Here is a 20,678-nt window from a genome sequence, read left to right as displayed (position 1 = left end):
CACCAAATACCATAGAAAGCATCCGCCTCAGTGCTCTTTGTTTGTATATGGCGAAAGGGGGCACATAAAGGCAACGGCAGGTAACTTGCCCAATCTGTTAACAGAGCCACTGAATGCAAGTGTGCAGGCGTTAAAGGGGCGCTGCACTAGGTGGCAGGAGTCTCAGGGTCAAGATCTTGACCTTATACCAACTGTGGGCGGCTCTGGACAAAATCTCTTCTCTTTTTTGGCAGTTTCCTGGTCGCAGACTGAGAGTAGCCTCGAAGGGTCCTTCCAGTTCGGAGGCTGACATCCCAGTAGAGGAGACTCAGCACCCTAGGCCAAGCTGCTGAAAACATGAAAAGGTTTGCATTCCACTGAACTTCGCCGGAAGCCTCCGCGCACAAGGATGCTTCCGTTGCCACGGCAACCGCTCGGCCGGCGTGGTCCCCGGCGTCCCGCGGAGGAAGCTGGGAAGAGCGCTGCCCTCACCAAGATGGCGGCGGCCACGGGGCAGAGGGCGGGGTTGAGCGTCGTCGGCCCTTCCAGACCTTTCCTCTGTTTCCGCTTTCTCGTGCTAACGGCGAGCTTCCGTCAATACTTAGGCTCTTTTCTGGTTCTGGGAGAGCCCGGAGCCAGGGAGGGAGGGTTGTCTGCCAGAACTGGGTCCAATACCCGGGTGGTCAGGTAGGCGGGACTTCCGCGTAAAAGAGGAAGTGACGCGACAGTCGCGGCCGCCGACAGGTGGAACGGCAGGTGGCTTCAGGTGCCAGCCTGGCCTGGACCCGGCTGTGGGACCGACGCTTCCGGTGAGCGACAGAGGTAGCTCCCAAGGGCCTGGAGATCCGTGGGGCGAGCTCTGGGGTGTGAGCTCACCGCCCTGGCCTGGAACTCCCCCCTCTACCTAGTAAGAATCCCGTACCTTCCCGCCCCCCAACCTCGGGGACTACCCCCACCGTCCAGAGGGACAGGGGAGGGTCCGGCTTCCCCCGTATCCCCCGGGTGGAGGTTGACATCTAGGCACTTCGGGTCCCTGAACCCTACGCTCTTTTCTCTCCCTGGTCCAGTTCCCCATTCCCCTGCCGAGCTGGGCAGTCAGCCAGCCCACCTCAACTCTCGGAACCATGTTTGCAGACTTGGATTATGACATCGAGGAGGATAAACTGTGAGTATTTTGTTCCTTCCAAGTCCCAGGAATGCACGAGCCCCGGGGCCTCCAGATCCCCAGACTTCCCAGCTCCACAGACCCTTGCTTCTCAGTGGGGGTTAAGTAGGTCTTGTTCTATAGTAGAAATGGACCCTGCCCTTCCAGGAGCTCACCATCTGTAGGGGGCTGCGGACACCCTAGCAGATGACAAGTCAGGGCCACGTGGTACTAATGGAGAATGGCCTGGCTACAAGGAGAGAGCAGAGGAGCAGTCTCTTTTTTTTATTTTATTTTATTTTATTTTATTTTATTTTATTTTATTTATTTATTTATTTATTTATTTATTCATTCATTCATTCATTCATTCATTTATTTATTTATTTATGATAGTCACACAGAGAGAGAGAGGGGGGCAGAGACACAGGCAGAGGGAGAAGCAGGCTCCATGCACCGGGAGCCCGACGTGGGATTCGATCCTGGGTCTCCAGGATCGTGCCCTGGGCCAAAGGCAGGCGCTAAACGGCTGCGCCACCCAGGGATCCCGAGGAGCAGTCTCTTGGTTGGGGTGTTCAGGGAAGGCTTCAAAAAGGAGGTGGCAGTGGAGCCAGGGTTTGAAGGTGAATAGGAGTATTGTAAACATACTTTCCTTCCCAGTATAGATAATTAGTAGGGCAGATTTTCAGAAATTGTTAGTCTCTCAACTAAAATCTGCCTGCATCCTCAGCACTTAGTATGGTGCTCGACTCACCATCAGTAGGTTGCTGGTTTGTTGAATGAATAAGTGAATGAAGGCAAATATTTACCGCAGAACATAAACAAGTGCTGGTTTATACTGAAAATTGAGAGGTAATTGAGCAGAGCAACTGATGGGTGATGGATAATTTAAGAGGAGAAGGCTTCCTGGAGCAGGTGGCCATAATGTTCCACCTGTGCCTGAGAAGGTGAGAAGGACAGAGTCTGGATCAGGCCTCAGAGGCAGGATGAAGGAGAGGGAAGGGGGAATCTGTTTTCATGGAGTGCCTGCTCTGGGCTGGGCTGGTGTTAAGTGCCTTTCGTGTGCTTTCTTATAAGAATTTTCATCAAGTAGCAAGCCATTTCCATCCATACCATTTTATGGCTGAGAGAACTTGATGCACAGAGGTGACTTACTTATCCAAGTTCTGTATATGGTCAGTGGCAGAGCTGGGATCTGATCCTGCATCTGCAGGACTCCTAAGCGCTGCACATGTGCCAGCGCCAGACACTGTCTTTTTGGCCAATTGAGAAAAGAAAAAGCTGAGCAGCGCTTGGAGCCTCTCAGGGGCTTCCTTCCTCGTCCCCTTTAAGGAATCCTCCCAGGAGATTCGGCCACATGTGCTTCTCTTTCTAGTGGAATCCCTACTGTGCCTGGGAAGGTGACCCTACAGAAGGATGCTCAGAACCTGATCGGGATCAGCATCGGAGGAGGGGCCCAGTACTGCCCCTGCCTCTATATTGTCCAGGTACTGGGTGCTTTGGAGGTGGGGGTAAGGTCCTAGAAGGGGTGAGCCACCTCCCTCCCCTGGGGCAGGCTTATTTTCCTGACTGCGGAGCTGAGGCCTGAACTCCTCAGAGAGGCCTTCCCGAGCATGCCCCTCAGTAGATGCACCCTGTTCTCTGTTGTATCAATGTGCTCCTTCCCTTCTCAGCTCCGCTCACCATCTGTAATCATGGGTTTGCCCATTCGTTGTCCTCTATCTCACTGCTAGCCAGGCACCACACTGTGAGGACAGGATCTCAGCCTGCTTTTTCACTGCTGTCAGCACCAAGTACAACATGTGTCATAGGGTCAAATGCACAAAACTGTCAGCCCTGGGGTACTGGTGCAAGTGGAATGTGAATTTTAGTGGAAAGTCTGCAAGTCCATGGGATGCTAGTGGCCTGGTGAACCCAAATGTAAGCCTCCCTGCTCAGCAGCGAGTTACTTGGTAAGCTCTCTGGGTCTCAGCTTCCTCATCTGGCAAGTGAGAGTGTAAAATGTGTAGGTCACTGTGAAGATTAACCAGAATGCCCCAAACATTGCCCGGCATTTAATAAATACGAAGTAGAAGATGTTGTTTTGTACCTAGCAGTTGTTCATGTCCCCGAGACACTCTGCCAGTGAACATTTTTGTGGTTCTTGTAGATGAAGCTGCTTTGGTGACATTCTATCAGCTGTGACTCTGAGCAGTGGGGACAGTTTACTTTGTGACGGGTCAGTCACTGGTTTTTCTGTAGGCTCCGAAGGAAGCTTGCCACAGACATAAATGTGACCTGCCTTCTACTCTGTTCCCCTTTCTCAGCTCAGTAGCCATTGGTGGCAGATGGGAAACTGCTGTCTCTCTGAGAATCTTGCAAAAGAGTCACTTTTGGGCCTTGAGGACAGAGATTCCCGGGATGTAGCCTGGTCTACTCTGGGTGCTGCCTTCACGAGCTTTTGGCCTCCTCTGACCCAGGAGGTATTAGGGAGGCCTTGCCTAGGCCTGGCCCCCCTGCTACATGCCTGCTTGGTCCCTGCCACCTCCCCCTTCTCACCCATTGGGGGCTGGGTTTGTGTAGAACAAACTGCGATTATAAAATAATAGAATTTGGTTTTTAAAAATTGAATTCTTTTTTATCAAAGCGTATCTGACTTGCTCTGAACAAGTCGAGAGTACTAGAACGACTGTGTCAAATAAAAGCACCCACTGTTGCATGCCTCCCTTTTTAAAGATTTATTTATTTGACAGGGGGAGAGGCAGAGGGTTATTTTAGATGCGTAATCTGGTTACTATATAGGTTGTTTTTTTCTGGACATTTTATATAAAAAGAATCTGACATGTCACCTTTGGGGTCTGGATTCTTTTACTGAGCATAATGTTTTTGAATTTCATTCCAGTGTTGGCATATTTTTTTTATGGCTGACGAATATTCCATTTTTGTGGATGTACCGCAATTGTTCATCCATTCATTTGAAGGACATTTGGCTGTTATGAAGAATGCTGCTGTAAACATGCATGCGCATGTTCTGAGTGTACACATGCTTTCATTTTTAGCGAGTTTGTACCTGAGAGTGGGAGCAGGGTGCCAGCTCATATGGTATCTCTGTGGTTAACTTTCTGAGGAGCCTCTGGTCTCTTTTCTTAACTCAGTCTTTTCTTTTTTGAACAGGTTTCTCGGGTTTCTTCCATTTGCATTCTCTTTCAACGTTCACTACCTTTCTTCAGGCAGCCGTTTGCCCTCATCTTTCTGGAGTCTGTACCACTGTGCCTCCCCTTCCCTCTCGGGGGGGCTCCCCTACTTCCAGGAGCCCTCTTTCTTTCCTTCTTTCAAGTCTTTAATTTGATGCCAGTTAGTTAACATATGGTTAACTACATAACATGTTGTTAACTACACTAACATCCAGTTAGTATAATTGATGTTAGTGTCAGGTGTGTATCCTAGTGATCCAACACCTCCTCACATCACCTGGTGCTCATCACTGACAAGTGCCATCCTGAATTTCCATCACCTGTTTCCCCCTTCCCCTCTGGTGACTGTCAGTTTGTTCTCTAAAGTTTTTGTTTGTTTATTTAAAGGTTTATTTATTCATTTGAGAGAGAAAGAGGGGGAAAGCATGGGGGAAGGGGCAGAGAGGGAGAGAGGGAATCTCAAACAGACTCCCCGCTGAGGGTGGAGCCCGATGTGGGGCTCGATCTCACAACCTTGCAATTGTGACCTGAGCTGAAATCAAGTTGGATGTTTAACGACTGAGCCCCCCACAGGTGTCCCTGTTCTCTCTAGTTAAGTCTGTTTCTTGGTTTGTGTGTGTCTCTGTTTTTCCCTTTACCCATTTGTTTTTTCAATGCCACAAATGGCTGAAATCATATGGTCTTTTTCTTATAGACTTATCTTGCTTAGCATTATACTGTCTAGATTCATCTGTATCTTTGCAAATGGCAAGATTTCATTCTCTTTTGTGGTCGAATAACATTCCGTTGTATATATAAACCACATCTTTTTTTTTTTTTTAATTTATTATTTGAGAGAGAGAGAAAGAAAGAGAGAGCATGTGCACACACACATGGGCAGGGGGATAGGGGCAGAGGGAGAGGGAGAAAATCTCAGACTCTCCACTGAGCACAGAGCCCCATGCAGGGCTGGATCTCACCATCCTGAGATCATGACCTGAGCTGAAACGAAGAGTCAGGCTTTTAACCGACTGAGCCACTGAGGTGTCCCATCCCATATCTTCTTTATCCACTTAGCATTGACAGTGTCTGAGTAAACCACATCTATATCCATTCATCAGTCAGTGTACACTTGGGCTGCTTCCATATATTGGCTCTTGTAAATAATGCCGCTATAAACTTAGGGGTGTACCTATCTCTTTGAATTAGCATTTTTATATTCTTTGGGTAAATACCCAGTAGTGCAATTGCTGGATTGTAGGGTAGCTCTATTTTTAACTTTCCGAGGAACCTCCATACTGTTTCCAGAGCGGCTGCACCAGTTTCCATTCCCACCAGTAGTGCCAGAGAATTCCTTTTTCTCCACATCCTCACCAACACTCTGTTTCTTGTGTTGTTGATTTTAGCCATTCTGACAGATGTGAGGTGATATCCTGTTGTGGTTTTAATTTGTATTTCCCTGATGATGAGTGATGATGAGCATTCTTTCCTGTGTCTATTGGCTGTCTGGATGTCTTCTTTGGAGAAATGTGTGTTCATGTCTTCTGCCAATTTTTTAATTGGATTATTTGGTTTTTGAGTGTTGAGTTTAATAAGTTCTTTATATATTTTGGATACTAGCCCTTTATGGGATATGTCATTTGCAAATATCTCCACCCATTCTGTGTAGGTTGCCTTTTAGTTTTGTGGACTGTTTCCTTTGTTGTGCAGGACAGGAGCTGTCTTTCTCGGCTTACTGCCTCATCAAGGTGGAGCACATCCCCCTGTAGCTTTCTGGAAAAGGCTGCATGGAGGTACATTTTTTGAGAGTTTGAGTCTCTGAAAATGCCCTTGTCCTGTCTTTGTTGTTATTCTCATATCCCTTCCAATTGACTTCGGCAAATCAAATTCAAGAATGACTCCCCCCCCCCCCAAAAAAAAGGCAAGTTTGAAAATAATTTTCACTTAGAAATGCAATGGCATCCTTTCATTATCTTTTGCCGTCAGCCCTGTTTTGTCTGATGGTGCTCTGATCAGTGACCCTTTATTTGTAATGTGTTTTATCCTTGATCTCTCAAGACTCTTGGGAGTTTCCTTTTGTTCTTGGCATCCTGCAGGGTCATGATGATGGCTCTTGGCACAGGCCCTTGTCTGTCTGTTGCGTTGGAGCTCAGAGGGCGCGTCCCTCCAGGAACCTCATATCTTTCTCTGCCCTGGAAGTTTCTAGTATTAGCTCGTTGATGGGATCTTGCTCTCTGGTTTCTGTTCCCTCTTGTGGGACTTCTGGGACTTCTGTTGGGCTTTCTGAATTGATCTTCTAATATTTTTCTTGTTTTCTGATTGTCCATGTCATTTTCATTTTCCTTGGCTTGGTTTCATAGCTTCTTTGACATTGTAAATTTCAGTTACATTTTGCATTTCGAAAAGATCTTTCCTTTTTTTTTTAGAATTTATTTATTTGAGAGAGTGCACGCTCATGTGTGCGCGTGCACACACACACACATACACACACAAGCAGAGGGGCACAGGGAAAGGGAGAAGCAAGGCTCTCTGCTGGGTACTGAGCCCAAGACAGGAGACACGGGGCTCTATCTCAGGATCCTGGGATCATGACCTGAGCCAAAGTCAGACAATTAACCGACTGAGCCATCCAGTCACCCCTCTTATTTTTGAATCGATCCTTTTACATCTTCCAGTTTTTTCTAATCACCTCGAAGACATTAATTATGGTTTTCTTTGTATCACCCCTGCTTTGTTTCTGCTTCCTGTGGTTCCCTTTTCCTGTGTAAGTATTTTTTATATGGGATCCTTTTCTTAAGTGCCCAGTAATCCTCGCCTTTCTTTATAGGATGAGTGAATCATCACAGTACTACTAGTGTTTTGAAGATCTGTGCACAGGCCATGTCCAGGGGACTTCCCTGTGGGGTGAACTGTGGGGGAATCTCCCAGTGTCTGCATAGACGGGCCTTTGTGTCAAGCTGTTGAGGACAGGGGCCTCCAGTGTCCTGTGGGGAAGGGCAGTAAGCCTGGCTGCTGGCATTTTGAGGCCCCACTGGGGTGAGGGGGCTTTGGAACTTGCTAAACCCAATCTCTCCAGTCCCCTGCCTCTCTCCTGCCTTCCTTGGTCCCTGGGCCTGAGTCCAGAGCTTCTCTGGGGAAACCACCTCCATCTTCCACAGAAAAGGGGTGATGATGGACAGCCCTGTGGATGGAGGAGCCCGGAGTTGAGTCCTTTCCCTACTTTCTGCACCTTGCTTTCCACCCACCGTGGCTGTCTCCAGAGGTCCACTTTCTAACCCACTGGCAATTTCCAGCAAGGATTAGATCTCTCTTACTAAAGTCCTTCCATAGGCCTTGGATTCCCACTGTCCATCTTCCAAGGACAGGTATAACCTCTCGTTGTCTCCTTTACCGTTTAAAAAAAAAAAAAAAAAATAAAATATATATATATATATATATATATATATATATATATATATATATTGGGGCACCTGGGTGGCTCCATCAGTTGAGCGTCCGACTCTTGATTTCAGCTCAGGTCATGATCTCAGGGTTATGAGATCAGGCTCCACTTTCAGCAGGGAGTCTGCTTCTCTCTCGCTTTCTCTCTCTCTCGGCCCCTCCGCCTGCTTGTGCATGTGCACATGCACACTCTCTCTCTCTGAAATAAGTAAGTCTTAAAAAAATAGTAATAATTGTTTTTTAGTGTAATTCTGGAAGGGTAACAGAAAGAAACTGTCATCTCAATTTCTTCTTTCCTCATGACATTATGTATATGAAAAGTTACCAGTTGTTCCTTTTGCGTACTTTATGTAGAAAATGTAGCAGCTGAAGATGAAGTAGAGAGAGGGCAGTGTCAGATGTTTGTCCTGGTGGCCATTTTCTGGCCATGATTTCTGTGTTCTTATCCATCTCTGCATATGCAGATGTGTCCTGCCTCCCCCTTGCCCTGAGCAGCGCTTGCACATGTGTGCTTGACAGGCACACCCAGCCTCACGCCTCAGTGAGTGTGGACCCTGTTGAAGGGGCCATGTTGGGAGGAGAGTCTCACGTGCACGGTGGAGTCCTTACTCTTTGGGGACTGAGATGAGGCACAGGAACTGACCAGAGGTTCTTTGGGGCTTCATGTCAGCCCAGGACAGCATTGGCGGAAAATCTATTAACTGAGTTTGGAGGAGCATACACTCAGTTGGGTGTGTGAGGTCTAGACCAAGGTAGGCTCAGTTGCGGTTCAGGGGATGACTGTTTCCCCCGCACTGCCCTCCCTTGCACCCACAGGTGTTTGACAACACCCCAGCAGCCCTGGACGGCACTGTGGCGGCTGGCGACGAGATCACCGGTGTCAATGGCAGGTCAATCAAAGGCAAAACTAAGGTGGAGGTGGCAAAGATGATTCAGGAGGTGAAGGTAAGGCTGCTGTGGTTAGGGGGGCAGGGAGACACAGGCAGCCAAGCCACTGCGATGGCACCCAGCCTGCCCCCTATAGGCCTGGAGGGGGACAGGCTCTCTCTCTGCTGCCCCCTCAGTACACCAGGGTCTGGGCCATACTCTGGCCTCCTTCATTGTCTCCCACATCTGGTCAATAAATACCACTCGTGCTCCAGGACCACTGTGCTGCCTTGGCAGGAGAGTGGGCACCATTCGGTTCCCTGTCCTTCAGCCCCCAGGGGAGCTGTTGGATTAGGAGGCATGCCTCAGGGTGATCCAGTGTGTCCCCACTCAGGGCTAGAACTGAAGCTGGAGGTCCAAGGTGAATGTACTGGGGTCAGTAGACACTCAGTAAATGTCGGTTGGGCCATACTGGGTCTGGGAGGGGTAGGGGGGAAGAGGAGCCCCCCCCCCATCTCTGTAAGAGTTCTCAGTCCACAGGGTCCTCCTGGGCTCACAGTCCCCCAGGGAAACTTCTGAGGCCTGGCGCAGCTCTGTCCAGCTGCCGGTCTTCTGTTCTGCAGACCACAATCACACACGGCCTATCTTTGACTCCCCACACCCCACCCCAGCTGCTATAGCTGAGGCCTCGCCCTGCAAGCCCCTGCCACCACCACAAATGGCAGGCAGTGTCCTGACCACTCATGGAAGCAACATGGAGCCCTTTTGCTATTTCTTAGAGTTTGGCTGCTAGTAAGTCTTGGGAAACCTAAACAGCAAAGGACGCACAAAGCCAGTAGATGATCTTGGAGTCCTAGAGTCAAGGGTCCCAACTGTAAATTGAGCTTGGCCGAGTATTCTAGCTCCCTCACCCCATCCTTTCAGACCTCTCCTCACCCCATGTCCATCCTCCATGTCTTAGGGACCTGGCACCAGCGTCCCTGCCAGTCCCTTTTACCTTAGCCTGGGGCCAGCCGCTTCTCCACCTTCTCCCCTTTGTTCTCCCGTTCCGCTCTACCGGGGCTGGATGTTCCTGTCCTGGTGTGGCACGTTGGGAAGCAGGTGGACAGTGTTTCATCCCGGTACAGACCTGGGAGGTGGGTGTCCCCTGTGGCCCCTTCCTCACACCTCACGTCTGTACCCATCATAGCGCCATCCTCTGAAGCCTGCCTCATGCCAGCTCTCTGTGTGCCCAGGAGGACGAGAGCGCTTCACTTGTGTGCACAGCCTGGACATTAATCCAGGGGTCTTCCAGCCCCCTTGTTTGGGTGGCGGGCAGGGCCTGCTGTCCCCGTTTACTGGCACCCAGAGGGAGAAGGGATTTGCTCAGGTCTGAGTCCTGCTGCCCTGGCTGCTGCCTGTTGGGGCCCCACAACACACTCTTGTGCAGCCTGAGAGAGGGAGCTTTTTGCCTCTGCCCCTCACTGTGACAGCGTCAGATCATTTTGGTTTCCTTTCAGGACTCATTTTTGAAATCCCATGTTGTATTTGAATGGATTCTGTCCCAAGTTAAGGGGTCTGAGGATTACATGGATGACAGTGACCGTGGTGGCCTCACGTGATCAGGGAAGGCTTCTCAGGAGAAGCCGGCACTTCTCTTCCAGTTGTAGAATGTGGTTTGCATTGGCTTCCTTGTTGGTGTGGGCCCTAGGGCTGGGGCTGCCCTGCACATGCTCCTTGGTGTCCCAGCACCAGGCACAGAGAAAGTGCATGGATGTGTTAGTTGAGTGAATGGGGCACCGCTGAGCATGGGTGATTAGAGCGCAGCGGATACTCCATGTGGGGCAAATTGTGAAGCGAGGGCTTGGAGCATGGCGTGGGGAAGGGTGGGGCCCCTGACCTCACTGGACCTCAGGACATCAGAGACCACCAGGCTGTGAGCTCTGTCTCTGCCCTTGTCCTTGCTGGTTCCCCAGGGCCTGGCACCTCGTGGGACAAGGAGGGACATGGGAACAAACCAGTTACAAAGCGGGGCCACATCACAGCCCTTGGTCCTGCATAGCCGAATTCATGGTTGGTCTGGGCCTTTCCCAGGGCTCAGGATGCTCTCATGACCACAGATTTCAGGGAAGACAGGCTTCCCCAAGGAAGAGGCTTGGGACCCAGGAGACTCTCTCTCAACTGTGCCTGTCCTTTTCCAGGGTGAGGTGACGATCCACTACAACAAGCTGCAGGCGGACCCCAAGCAGGGCATGTCCCTTGACATTGGTAAGCTGGGCCAGAGCAGTGGCACCCGGTGGCCCCACAAGCCCCTGGCCCTGTTCTGTGTCTTTATGACAGTGTTACATGGTTTTTGCCCAAACCAATGCAAAGGACCTGGGGTGCTCTCCTGCAGCTGCACCTAAGAAATCTGTCCCTGATTTCACTCTGTCCCATGTTGCAGTTCTCTCCCAAGGCCACCTGCCCTGGGACCTCCCTGCCCTAGGGTTGTCATGCCTAGGGCATGGTGCCTCAGGCCCACGCATGCCCCTACTTGGCCCTGGCCTCTTCTTCCACCTGCCTACTCCCAGGAAGGCTCAAGGTCTGAACTGGACCTCAGGCCTTGGGCAGAGGGTCCCAGGCCAGCCCTTCCTCCCACGGCATCCCCTAGGACAGGTTGCCTCCTGCTGAGGAGGGCTGGGCTTTGGTTCTGTAGAAGCTTCAGACTCTAGAGCTGGACACTGCAGCTTCGAGGTCCTCTGGACCAGTCACCTCATTCGACATAAAGGCATGAGCCCGGAGAGGGCTCCATGTCCCGTGGGTGATGCACACCCAGATCTCTCAGCTCTGGAGCCCAGCACACTTTTCCTCCCCCCTAGGGTCACAGTCACCTCCTGGTTTTTAGGGAGAGAGGCTAAGATCAGTCTGTCCCAGAGGTTCTCCCTTATAAGCCTCTTTGGTCCCTTCCAGGGACTCAGTACGCGACATGTATACGGTAACCGAGTCTGGGGGTCTGAGGTTACTGATGGCAGCTCTGCTTCCAGATAAGGGAGAAGAGGCTTTCCTGGTTCGCCTCTTGGCACTTTACATGCTTACCTCCTTCCAGTTCTCAGCACCGCCCTTGCAGAGAGGGAATAGGGCAGGGGACCTGGCACAACCCCATGGGGGCTCCCCCTGCTTCAGTCACCCCTGAACCAGAGCTCAGGGCAGCCCTCTGAGCCCCTGCTGTCACTCACCATGAGATGAGCTGGGGCAGGGATGCCTGAGGCCCCAGCTGCACACTCCCCATCACTGAGTCCCTTTTTCCCCTGCTCCCAGTGTTGAAGAAAGTAAAGCATCGGCTGGTAGAGAACATGAGTTCCGGGACTGCAGATGCCCTGGGCCTGAGCCGGGCCATCCTGTGCAATGGTGAGTCCTCTCCTGCCCAGCTGGCCCGGGGACGGGGTCGCAGGCCCAGGCTTCCAGAGGAAGGGGCACCATGGCCGCCCATGGACCCGACGTGGTTCCTGCTGCCCATGGGGCCACTTGTCACCAATCTGCATTCCCAGAGGTCTCTCTGCCTCCCAGAGAGCATCCACAGCAGTCAGCTAAGGCATCCTGCAGCCAGTGGCTCCCATGGTCAGGCCAGGATTCCATGCCCAGGTCACAGATGAGACAGATGCAGAGCGCAGAGGTGTCTCCTTTCAGCTCCAGCTCCCTGAGCTGATGCCTTCGCCATTCTCCTCAGCTGCTGTCACAGAGCCAGGGGCGGCCACCATGTGTCCTCTTGTCAAGTGTGGCCCCTGCTTTCTGCTCCTGCACTGCCCTCCTTGCCCCTGCCTTTCTCCAGGAGGTGGCGCTGCTGCCCCTGTCTCAGAGGTTCCTGGCCAGGACTGGAGGTGGGGGCAGGGGGAAAGCCAGGGCCACGCACACTCACACCCACGCACCCGTGTGGCCAGTAAAACACTTGGTCCTGCTCCCCACGGTCCCCAGGCCGAGTTTATAAATAGCAGTTGTGCTCTGCGTGTGTGGGGGTGGGTTTAAATGCCTGTATGTATTGTAGGCTCAGCTGGGCACACTGGGCTTCATTGGCTGGGACGTGGGGGTGGGGTCCGAGCGCGTTCCAAGCAGCGTACAAAAGTGGTGGCTGCTATTCTCAGCTTCTTGGTGTCTATAAATCCCTGTTACTGTAGTTACCATGCGTTGAGATGAAATTAGAACTGGTTGTTGTGTTTTTTCCCCCCAAACCTTGCAATTTCCCCAGCCTTAAATAGGGTTTCTAAAATTGAAGCTGTCATGATGTCCCATGACCCAGCTAAAAACAACAGCATGGCGCTTACGTGGCTCCTTTCCTGCCAGGCTGGCCAGGTGCCAGGGCTCTGGGGAGGTAGCGCCTGGGGGCCAGCCAGTGGCCAAGCTCCTGAAGACCTCTGAGATGCTCCACGCAGCCCCCCCCCCCCCCCCCCCCCCCCCCCCGCCACCAGAGCCCACTGAGCCCATTCCTCCTCCTATTGCTGCCACCTGACACACACCCACTGTCTCTGTCCAGACTCGGCTTCTACCTCCTTCCCCTCCTGCCCAGAAAACCCTGACCCAAGTCAACACAGGAGATGGGGTGGAGGTGGTTAGAGGGCACCTGCCTTGAGTAGTGCCTGGCTGTGTGCCTTGGGACACGACGTCCTTCCTTTTACACAGAAAATGGGAAAGTAATCCCTACCCCCAAAGGCTCATACGGAGGAAGGACTGAGCTATGGGCAAGGAGCCTTGGGCGATGGGTCCTGGCTCACAGCTCACCGGAGCTCAGTGAGGTTGGGCCCTGCCCTGAGGGGCCACCATGTGAGGAAGCCACTGGCACAGTCCCTGCCCCGCTCCTGATGGGGAGGTGGGAGGTCCCTCATCCCCTCACTGCTGGAGGGGCCCTCCCTCCCTGATCTGAAATGCCGGCCCCAGCAGTCCAGTTGCTCCCATTTTTGAGCCCTTGTGGCAAGGCAGCTGTGCCCACCTCTCCCCTGACAGCCCCCAGTGCCTGGCCACTGTCTCCTCTGCTGGACCATGAGCCTTGAGGGCATGACGTAGATAACATTTACTAAGGTCATTCTGTGGCCCTGACATGGGGTCCGGCACCCAAAAGGTGCTCAAAGAACCTCTGTTAAGTAGTGAATGTTGATCACCAAGGCCTGGTCCAGTGCCAGCTCTTCCTCCCCGAGCAATGCTCCCTTCTGAGCTGTCACATTTGCTTCTCCTGCGGAGGGGGCTGCGTCATGCCTGCATTGGGGTTGTCAAAACGACTCATCTCCCCGGCTTAGCTCTGCCTGCCTGCCTCCTTGGCTGTTGGCAGGGGTTGTGTTAGAAGTACGGAGGCCTTGACCACTGGGATGCGGCCTGCCTTTGGCTGGCCATCAGGAACTACCCACAGATTGGGCCTTGGGAGGACCCATCCTTTTTTCCTGATGACTTTTGGCAGTGCCTAAATGATCATCACCTTTCTGCCCATCTGCTGTACCCCAGCCTGCTGGGGTGGGGACTTAGGAGTGGCCCGAGGGCGGCCCTCCCTGTCCCCTGCTGGCCTTTGGTTTGGGTGTCCTGGGCTGCTATGGAACACTTTTGAGCCCAGTTGAGATCCCCCTCCCTGGGACCCCCGTTCTGTGCCAGTCCTTGTTCTCTTCTGGAAGCTGCCTCTCCTCCCAAGCCTGGCTTGGGCCACCCCGCTCTCTCCTCACCCCTGTGCTCGTATAGACTCACTGGACCCACCTTCTCTCTGATTCCCCCGCAGACGGGCTTGTCAAGAGGCTGGAGGAGCTGGAGCGGACTGCCGAGCTGTATAAAGGTGAGAGGCGGCGCCTTGGGTCCTGTCCAGGGGGTACCTGGCACTGGCTCTGCCCTGGGGTAGATCTTCACAGCCCTGCTCGGAAATGGTGGCAGTAGGGGCAGGAATGCTGGCCTATGAGATTCTAGGACTGTGGTCGTTAGGAATTCTTAGGAAGAAAGCCTCTTAAGACATACTTTTCCTGATTATGAGAGTAATACATATCCATAAAAATTCAAATAATAGCACATTTAAGCATGGTGGGAGCCTCTTGGAATCTGACTGTCTCCCAAAGATGCAGCGCCTAGGAAGCCCTGGTCACCTTCTGCCCCTGCCAGGTCCTGGGTCTGTTGTCTGATGGGGGCTCCTCTTGGGTGGCACTGGGGCCGCGGCTAAGCCCTCAACCCTGGGCCCCAGTGGGGCTGTGGGAACAGTGAGGACCTCTGGGTGGGGGTGGAGGCCATGTCCTGGGGGCCCTTGTGGTCCTGCCACGTGCCTCCATCCCCCTACAGTTGGCTGTCTCCTACAGGAATGACGGAACACACCAAGAACCTCCTCCGGGCCTTTTACGAACTGTCACAGACACACCGGGGTAAGGGTGCCCCCAAACCTGTGTGACCCTAGGAAAACCGTCGCTCCCCTCTGAGCTCAGGGCTGCCCCAGGCAGTGAGCGTGTGGCCGATCCCCTCCCAGGGCCCTTCTTCACCAGGCTCAGGCAGACACCGCAGGATCTGACCTCATGCCAGGTTCGGGCTGGGCCTTGTCCAGATGCTGGGAGGTGGGGCCAGCAGGGAACATCTGGACCAGCTGGTGTGTGGGGTCCAGTGTAACCCGTTCTGCCCCTTAAAACGTGGAGAGGCTTCCTTATTTGTGGTCTCATTTTCTACGAGTCTGCCGGCTGGGCCAGGAAGCTAGAGTTAACCCCACTTTGCAGTGGGGAAAATGATCCCAGACCGAGGAAATGTGCACACCACTCCTGCCGGCAGTGCTGGCCTTAGACCCAGCCTCCACATCCCTGTGCTCTGCTGACAGGCAACAGCAGCCTCTCCAACCTAGACTGAGCCTTCTTCTTCCCCCGTGGTCTGATCACTCTGGGGAATGAGGGCCGCTCTCTTGGGTGTAGACCCGGCGCTCTTGGGTGTAGACCCACCTCCCTGGGGACATAGACTTCATACAGGCCTTCACCTTCAGCCTGCTATGCCCCTTGCCCCACTTCTCCCCAGCGAATCCCCGGCTTCTCCATGAAGGGGTCAGGTAGGGACAGTCTTCAGGGCAGACTTATCCTGCAGCCTTTGGGGACGTGTTCTCTGTGATTGGGGTGCGGGAGCCCCAGCCAGCCGCGAGTGAGGCTTTTGTGAAGTTTGCTGACGCCCACCGCAGCATCGAGAAGTTCGGCATCCGGCTGCTGAAAACCATCAAGCCGGTAGGTGGTGTCGGGCATGTGTGCATCAGCATGTGAGGGTAGAGAGGGGACAGTGTGGCATGCAGAAAGTGTCCTGTACTGGAGTCAGAACACGTAGGTGCAGGTTCTAGCATGGTCACCTGCACGACTGACTGTGGTAAGTCATTCTGCCTCCCTGGCCTCACTCAGCATTGACCCCCAGGCTGGTTTCTTCTGCCCCTGGCTCCGTCTTAGTTATAGTTTACCCTTGGCCCAGCCTGTCTTCTCACCCTTGAATGGACCGACTTGTCTGTCACTCTTTGACTTTGACACCTGAGTCCACTAGAAGGATTGATGGGTCGGTGCCGTTCTTTGTCACGCCAGCCAGCCCAGCCCCTGCCCCCTGGGACTAGGTGTCTGCCTCCACTTTCCCTTCCAGATGCTGACAGACCTGAATACGTACCTCAACAAAGCCATCCCAGACACTCGCCTCACCATCAAGAAGTACCTGGATGTGAAGTTTGAGTACCTGGTGAGTGGTCCCCAGCCCCCAGGGAGGGGTGAGTCTGGGTGAGTGGTCCCCGGTCCTCAGAGAGGGGTAAGTCTGGGTGAGTGGTCCTCAGCCCCCAGGGAGGGATGAGTCTGAGTGAGTGGTCCCCAGCCCTCAGGGATGGATGAATCTGGGTGAGTGGTCCCCACCCCCCAGGGAGGGATGAGTCTGAGTGAGTGGTCCCCAGCCCTCAGGGACGGATGAATCTGGGTGAGTGGTCCCCAGCTCCCAGGGAGGGATGAATCTGGGTGAGCGGTCCCTAGCCCCCAGGGAGGGATGAGTCTGGGTGAGTGGTCCCCAGCCCCCAGGGAGGGATGAATCTGGGTGAGTGGTCCCTCGCCCCTGGGGACGGATGAGTTTGGGTGAGTGGTCCCCAGCCCTGTGGGGCGGGGGGGTGAGTCTGGGTGAGTGGTCCCCAGCCCCCGGGGACGGATGAGTCTGGGTGAGTGGTCCCCAGCCCTCAGGGAGGGGTGAGTCTGGGTGAGTGGTCCCCAGCCCCCGGGAGGGATGAATCTGGCATGCTAGAGAGAGAACCCACAGGAAGGGGCCAGAACTTTTGTCATGTCTGATTGAGGACGTGAGCCCAGGGACCTGGGAGGTACTGGGAATTGGACAACAGCCCAGACCCTGCCCACTCAGGGAGCTTTTGGGTGCCCAGGGTAGGCAGAGTGCTTACTCTGGGCCACTTTGACCCCTTGAGATTATTTGGTCACTTTTACAGTGGGTTATAAAGTGGGTGCCAAGGGACATGATCGAGTTGGGTTTTTGTTTTGTTTTTTAAGATTTTATGTATTTATTTAGAGAGTATGTAAGTAGGAAGAGGGGCTGAGGGAGAGAATCTCAAGTAGACTCCATGCTGAGTGTGGAGCCTGATGCAGGACTGAGCTCAGGAACCTGAGATCATGACCTGAGCTGAAATCAAGAGTCAGACACCCAACGGACTGAGCCACCAGGGACTCCTGGACATTATTGAGTTTTATGTTTAAGTAAAAATTCTGATGGTCAAAGGAGTTGAGGGAAGATGCTCCACCAAGCAAGCTGAGGCTCCTTTGCTGCAGGACTTCCCAAAGCCTTTGGCATCCCTGTGTGCACCATAAATCCTCAGCGACCTTCCCACGCTCTTTTGACCATGGAATCCCTTTTTCCCCAGACCATCTCTCCTAACTTGAGTTTGGGAAATGCTGGGCTGTTTCTTAGGCCCTTGCCACCCTCCCACATGAGAGGCAAGTGTCAGCCTATCCTAGTTGAGGGCAGGCAGGGCCCAGGAGGCCTGGCATGGCTGCGGGGTACTGTGTGGGGTGGAAGTGTGACATTAGGGTGGGCATCCAGGAGGTGGAGCCCCTCTGACACCGTGACCTCGCTGTCCCATACAGTCCTACTGCCTGAAGGTGAAGGAAATGGATGACGAGGAGTACAGCTGCATCGTGAGTTTTCAGTGGTGATTGGGGGGTGGCCCCGGTGCTGGAAGGTCTTGGAGTGTATGGACCTTCCCCTGCTTGTCTCACAGTGGCCCAAGAGTGTCCTGGTCTGCCAGGGGCACTGGGTGGCTCAGGCTGACCTGGGAGAGGCTAGAGGGGTCTGGCTGGGCTCTTGTTTCTGGAGGTGGGAGGCTATCTACCTGGGCTTCAGAGCGCTGGCCGGCTTGCTGTGGGGCCACTCCCCAGCCTTCGTGAGGCTCTTGTGGGAAAAAGCTGACTTTACTCACTCCTAAGAGGAAATGTTCAATATTTTTGATGTCATGATCCACCTTAGCACTAAATTGTCAAGGGTTTGTTTTTTTTTGTTTTTCACAAAGCTATTACTAAGTGTTCTGGCAATCACTGGTGTCTTGGAAGTGAGGAACCATGGGAGCTTTGAAAAATGCTATGTGGTGCAGGAGTGTGAACTGGTGGGTGGGCTCTGCAGCCTCCCTGCCCTGTATGTCCACCCACCCCCACTGGGTTGCTGATGTGCTCCTCCCTGCCCCAGGCCCTGGGGGAGCCCCTGTACCGCGTGAGCACTGGCAACTATGAGTATCGCCTGATCCTGCGCTGTCGCCAGGAGGCCCGTGCCCGCTTCTCCCAGATGCGCAAGGATGTGCTGGAGAAGATGGAGTTGCTGGACCAGAAGCATGGTGAGGGGAGTAGGTGGGCACTGGGGGCTGGAGAGGCATGCCCAACGCCAGCCCTACACAATCCTTGGGTTTGGGGGATGTGTACCATCTTCTCCCCATTTCAGAGCTGGGAAAACCGTGGCCCAGAGAGGTAAGGTCCTTAGGTGGGGTCCCACAGCCCCACCATAGCAGACCTTTGGGGCTGACCCAAGGTGGAAAGCCTTGGCAGGAGCGCATCCCCCTTCCTGGGGTCTGGCTTGGGTGGACCTGGTCCTTGCTATGGGGTGCAATGGGGTGCAGTCCCCAATCTACCCACCGTGGCAGGGCTCCTCTCTCTGACTTGGGAACTGGGAATCATGGGTGTGCACAGGCCTGGGCTGCCCTGGCCTTGCCTGCACCCAGGGCATACGGGCTCGGCGAGGTGCAAGAGGGCCTCCCCTAGGAGGAGGAGGGCCAGGCAGCCTTGGCGGGTCTTCTCCACTGGTGCCTGTTGGCCCGCTCTCCCGCCGCAGTCCAGGACATCGTGTTCCAGCTGCAGCGCTTCGTGTCCACCATGTCCAAGTACTACAACGACTGCTACGCAGTGCTGCGTGATGCCGATGTCTTCCCCATCGAGGTGGACCTGGCCCACACCACGCTGGCCTACGGCCTCAGCCAGGACGAGTTCACCGACGGGGAGGACGAAGAGGATGAAGATGACGAGGACACGGCTACTGGGGAGCCGTCCAGGGATGCACGAGGGGCTGCCGGGCCCCTGGACAAGGGTGGGAGCTGGTGTGACTCCTGAGTGCCCCGTGGGGTGCGGATCTGGGGGGTAGGGTGAGTGGGAGGACAGAGCATGGGAGCTGGGGCGGGGCCGCTGCAGAACAGGGTGGCGCATAAAGGCCTGCTGGCTTGGGGCGCCTGCCTCCCTGCTCCTCTGTCCTAGCACAGCAAGCCTGGGCTTCTGCCCAGGAGAGGCCCTGGGCCCATGGCCTGGGACCTGGACACTGGCCTGCTCCGCCTTCCCTCCCCACCTTCCCAGCCAGATGGAGAGCTTGGCCTCTGGAACTGCCTTAGGAAGGAGAGAAGGGGCATGGAAAGGAGGTGGGGTTAGAGGTGGCAGGACGTCCAGGACCCGTTCCCTGTGGGCACCACCACTGGAGCCTGCTGGAGTGGGGGGCCGGGGGTGGACAGCCGAGGTTGGGTCCAGTGTCTTGTGTACACCCTCACCTCAGCCCAGGCTGGCCCCAGCCCAGCCCACACTCACACCTCGGCGGCCTTTATTTATTTTATTCCCCTAGCTCAGCCACTTCCCTGGGGAAGGGCCGGGCACTGGGCCTGTATTGAATAAACACAAACCCAGATGGAGCCGGGCTCTTTGCAGTGGCCTCAGACCCTCCTCCGCTCGACGCCCCATCTGCAGCCTCCCTGGTTGTGAGGGAGGGGGGGCAACAAGATTTATTGACATTCCCTTCGTAGATACCACTTATTCCTTGCAGTAGCTCTTTGAACTGGCGCTACTGGCCCCATTTACAGACAGGTGACCGGGGCTAGAGAAGTGTCTTGCTCAGGGCCATTCTGCGTACGGGGACAGAGTGGGATCTGGACTTAAATCTGTCAGGTCCCAAAGACTCCAGGGCTTGCTGTGCTTTGTGATGTCCTTCCCCATCTTTGATCCGCCAGTGCTCTGGCTAGTAGCTCGGCCTTTATATGGAAGGGCAGGACAGACACTGGGGCAGGAGGTCCAGGCCCTGCATTGGGGAGAGAACATTAGGGGTGCCCCCCCCCACACCAAGCGCACCTGTTCCGCTAGGGCCGTGGGAGGAGGCCAGGGGAGGCCACCCTAGTGAAAGTGGTCAAAATAGGCTGGCTGTGTGTCCTGCCAGCTGTGCAGTCCCGGTTCACACCTGTGGTCCCCGTGTAACTGACAGTGGCCCTTCCACTCTCAAAGTGGATGATACACGCTCATCTTGAGAAGGGGAGGAGGCAAGAGGCTGGGAGGGTGGGCAGGGTCTAAAGTGGGGTGGAGGGGTGGCTTTCAGCTTGTCAGCTTTGACTGCGTGTCGTGGGCAGCAACCTGAAGGGGGCTGCCAGGCAGGCCTGGGAGAGTGGAGGGAGGAACGGGTGGTCACTGGGAGTCTCTGCGGGTCCCCTGGAGCTCCAGGCCAGATCACCGCAGCCACTGTACAGGCCAAGGGCACAGACTGCAACCAGCAGCCAGGACTCCAGAGACAGCCTCTGCAACCCTGAGCTACTCCCTAACCTCTCTGTGCCTCAGTTTCCCTATCTGTGCTTGTGGCCAGTAATGGTCCTTACCTCACTGGGCTGTTACAAGCATTTGATGAGTTAA

The 20,678-nt window shown here is 54.2% G+C and overlaps 1 protein-coding gene across 3 annotated transcripts; it reads left to right on the top strand.

Annotated features, from left to right (window-relative positions):
- The first annotated feature begins 525 nt into the window (after positions 1-525).
- On the top strand, positions 526-19,696 carry PICK1 (protein interacting with PRKCA 1). 3 transcript variants are annotated; one of them, XM_055328567.1, is made up of 13 exons: positions 526-788; positions 1,047-1,144; positions 2,496-2,607; positions 8,530-8,658; positions 10,761-10,827; positions 11,857-11,946; positions 14,291-14,344; positions 14,853-14,915; positions 15,613-15,746; positions 16,144-16,236; positions 17,628-17,678; positions 18,223-18,367; positions 18,859-19,696. In XM_055328567.1, exons 2-13 carry the CDS (start codon positions 1,104-1,106, stop codon positions 19,131-19,133), a joined length of 1,254 nt encoding a protein of 417 aa, XP_055184542.1. In that variant the 5' UTR covers positions 526-788; positions 1,047-1,103; the 3' UTR covers positions 19,134-19,696. The 3 variants fall into 3 exon arrangements, with proteins under 3 accessions (XP_055184542.1, XP_055184543.1, XP_055184541.1); XM_055328568.1 differs by having other exon boundaries at positions 526-801; XM_055328566.1 differs by having other exon boundaries at positions 526-886.
- Positions 19,697-20,678: the final 982 nt, after the last annotated feature.

Source organism: Nyctereutes procyonoides, unplaced genomic scaffold (genome assembly GCF_905146905.1).
Source record: "Nyctereutes procyonoides isolate TBG_1078 unplaced genomic scaffold, NYPRO_anot_genome, whole genome shotgun sequence".
In the NCBI taxonomy this organism is placed as follows: Eukaryota; Metazoa; Chordata; class Mammalia; order Carnivora; family Canidae; genus Nyctereutes; species Nyctereutes procyonoides.
The sequence above is the reverse complement of the archived record's forward strand: the minus strand, read 5'-3'. Positions and strand labels throughout refer to the sequence as shown.

Coding starts and splice junctions, on each gene's coding strand:
- PICK1 (XM_055328567.1), top strand. CDS start 1,104: ATGTTTGCAGACTTGGATTATGACATCGAGGAGGATAAACT. Junction 14,916..15,612: donor ACTGTCACAGACACACCGGG/GTAAGGGTGCCC, acceptor CTTATCCTGCAG/CCTTTGGGGACGTGTTCTCT. Junction 15,747..16,143: donor TGCTGAAAACCATCAAGCCG/GTAGGTGGTGTC, acceptor TTTCCCTTCCAG/ATGCTGACAGACCTGAATAC.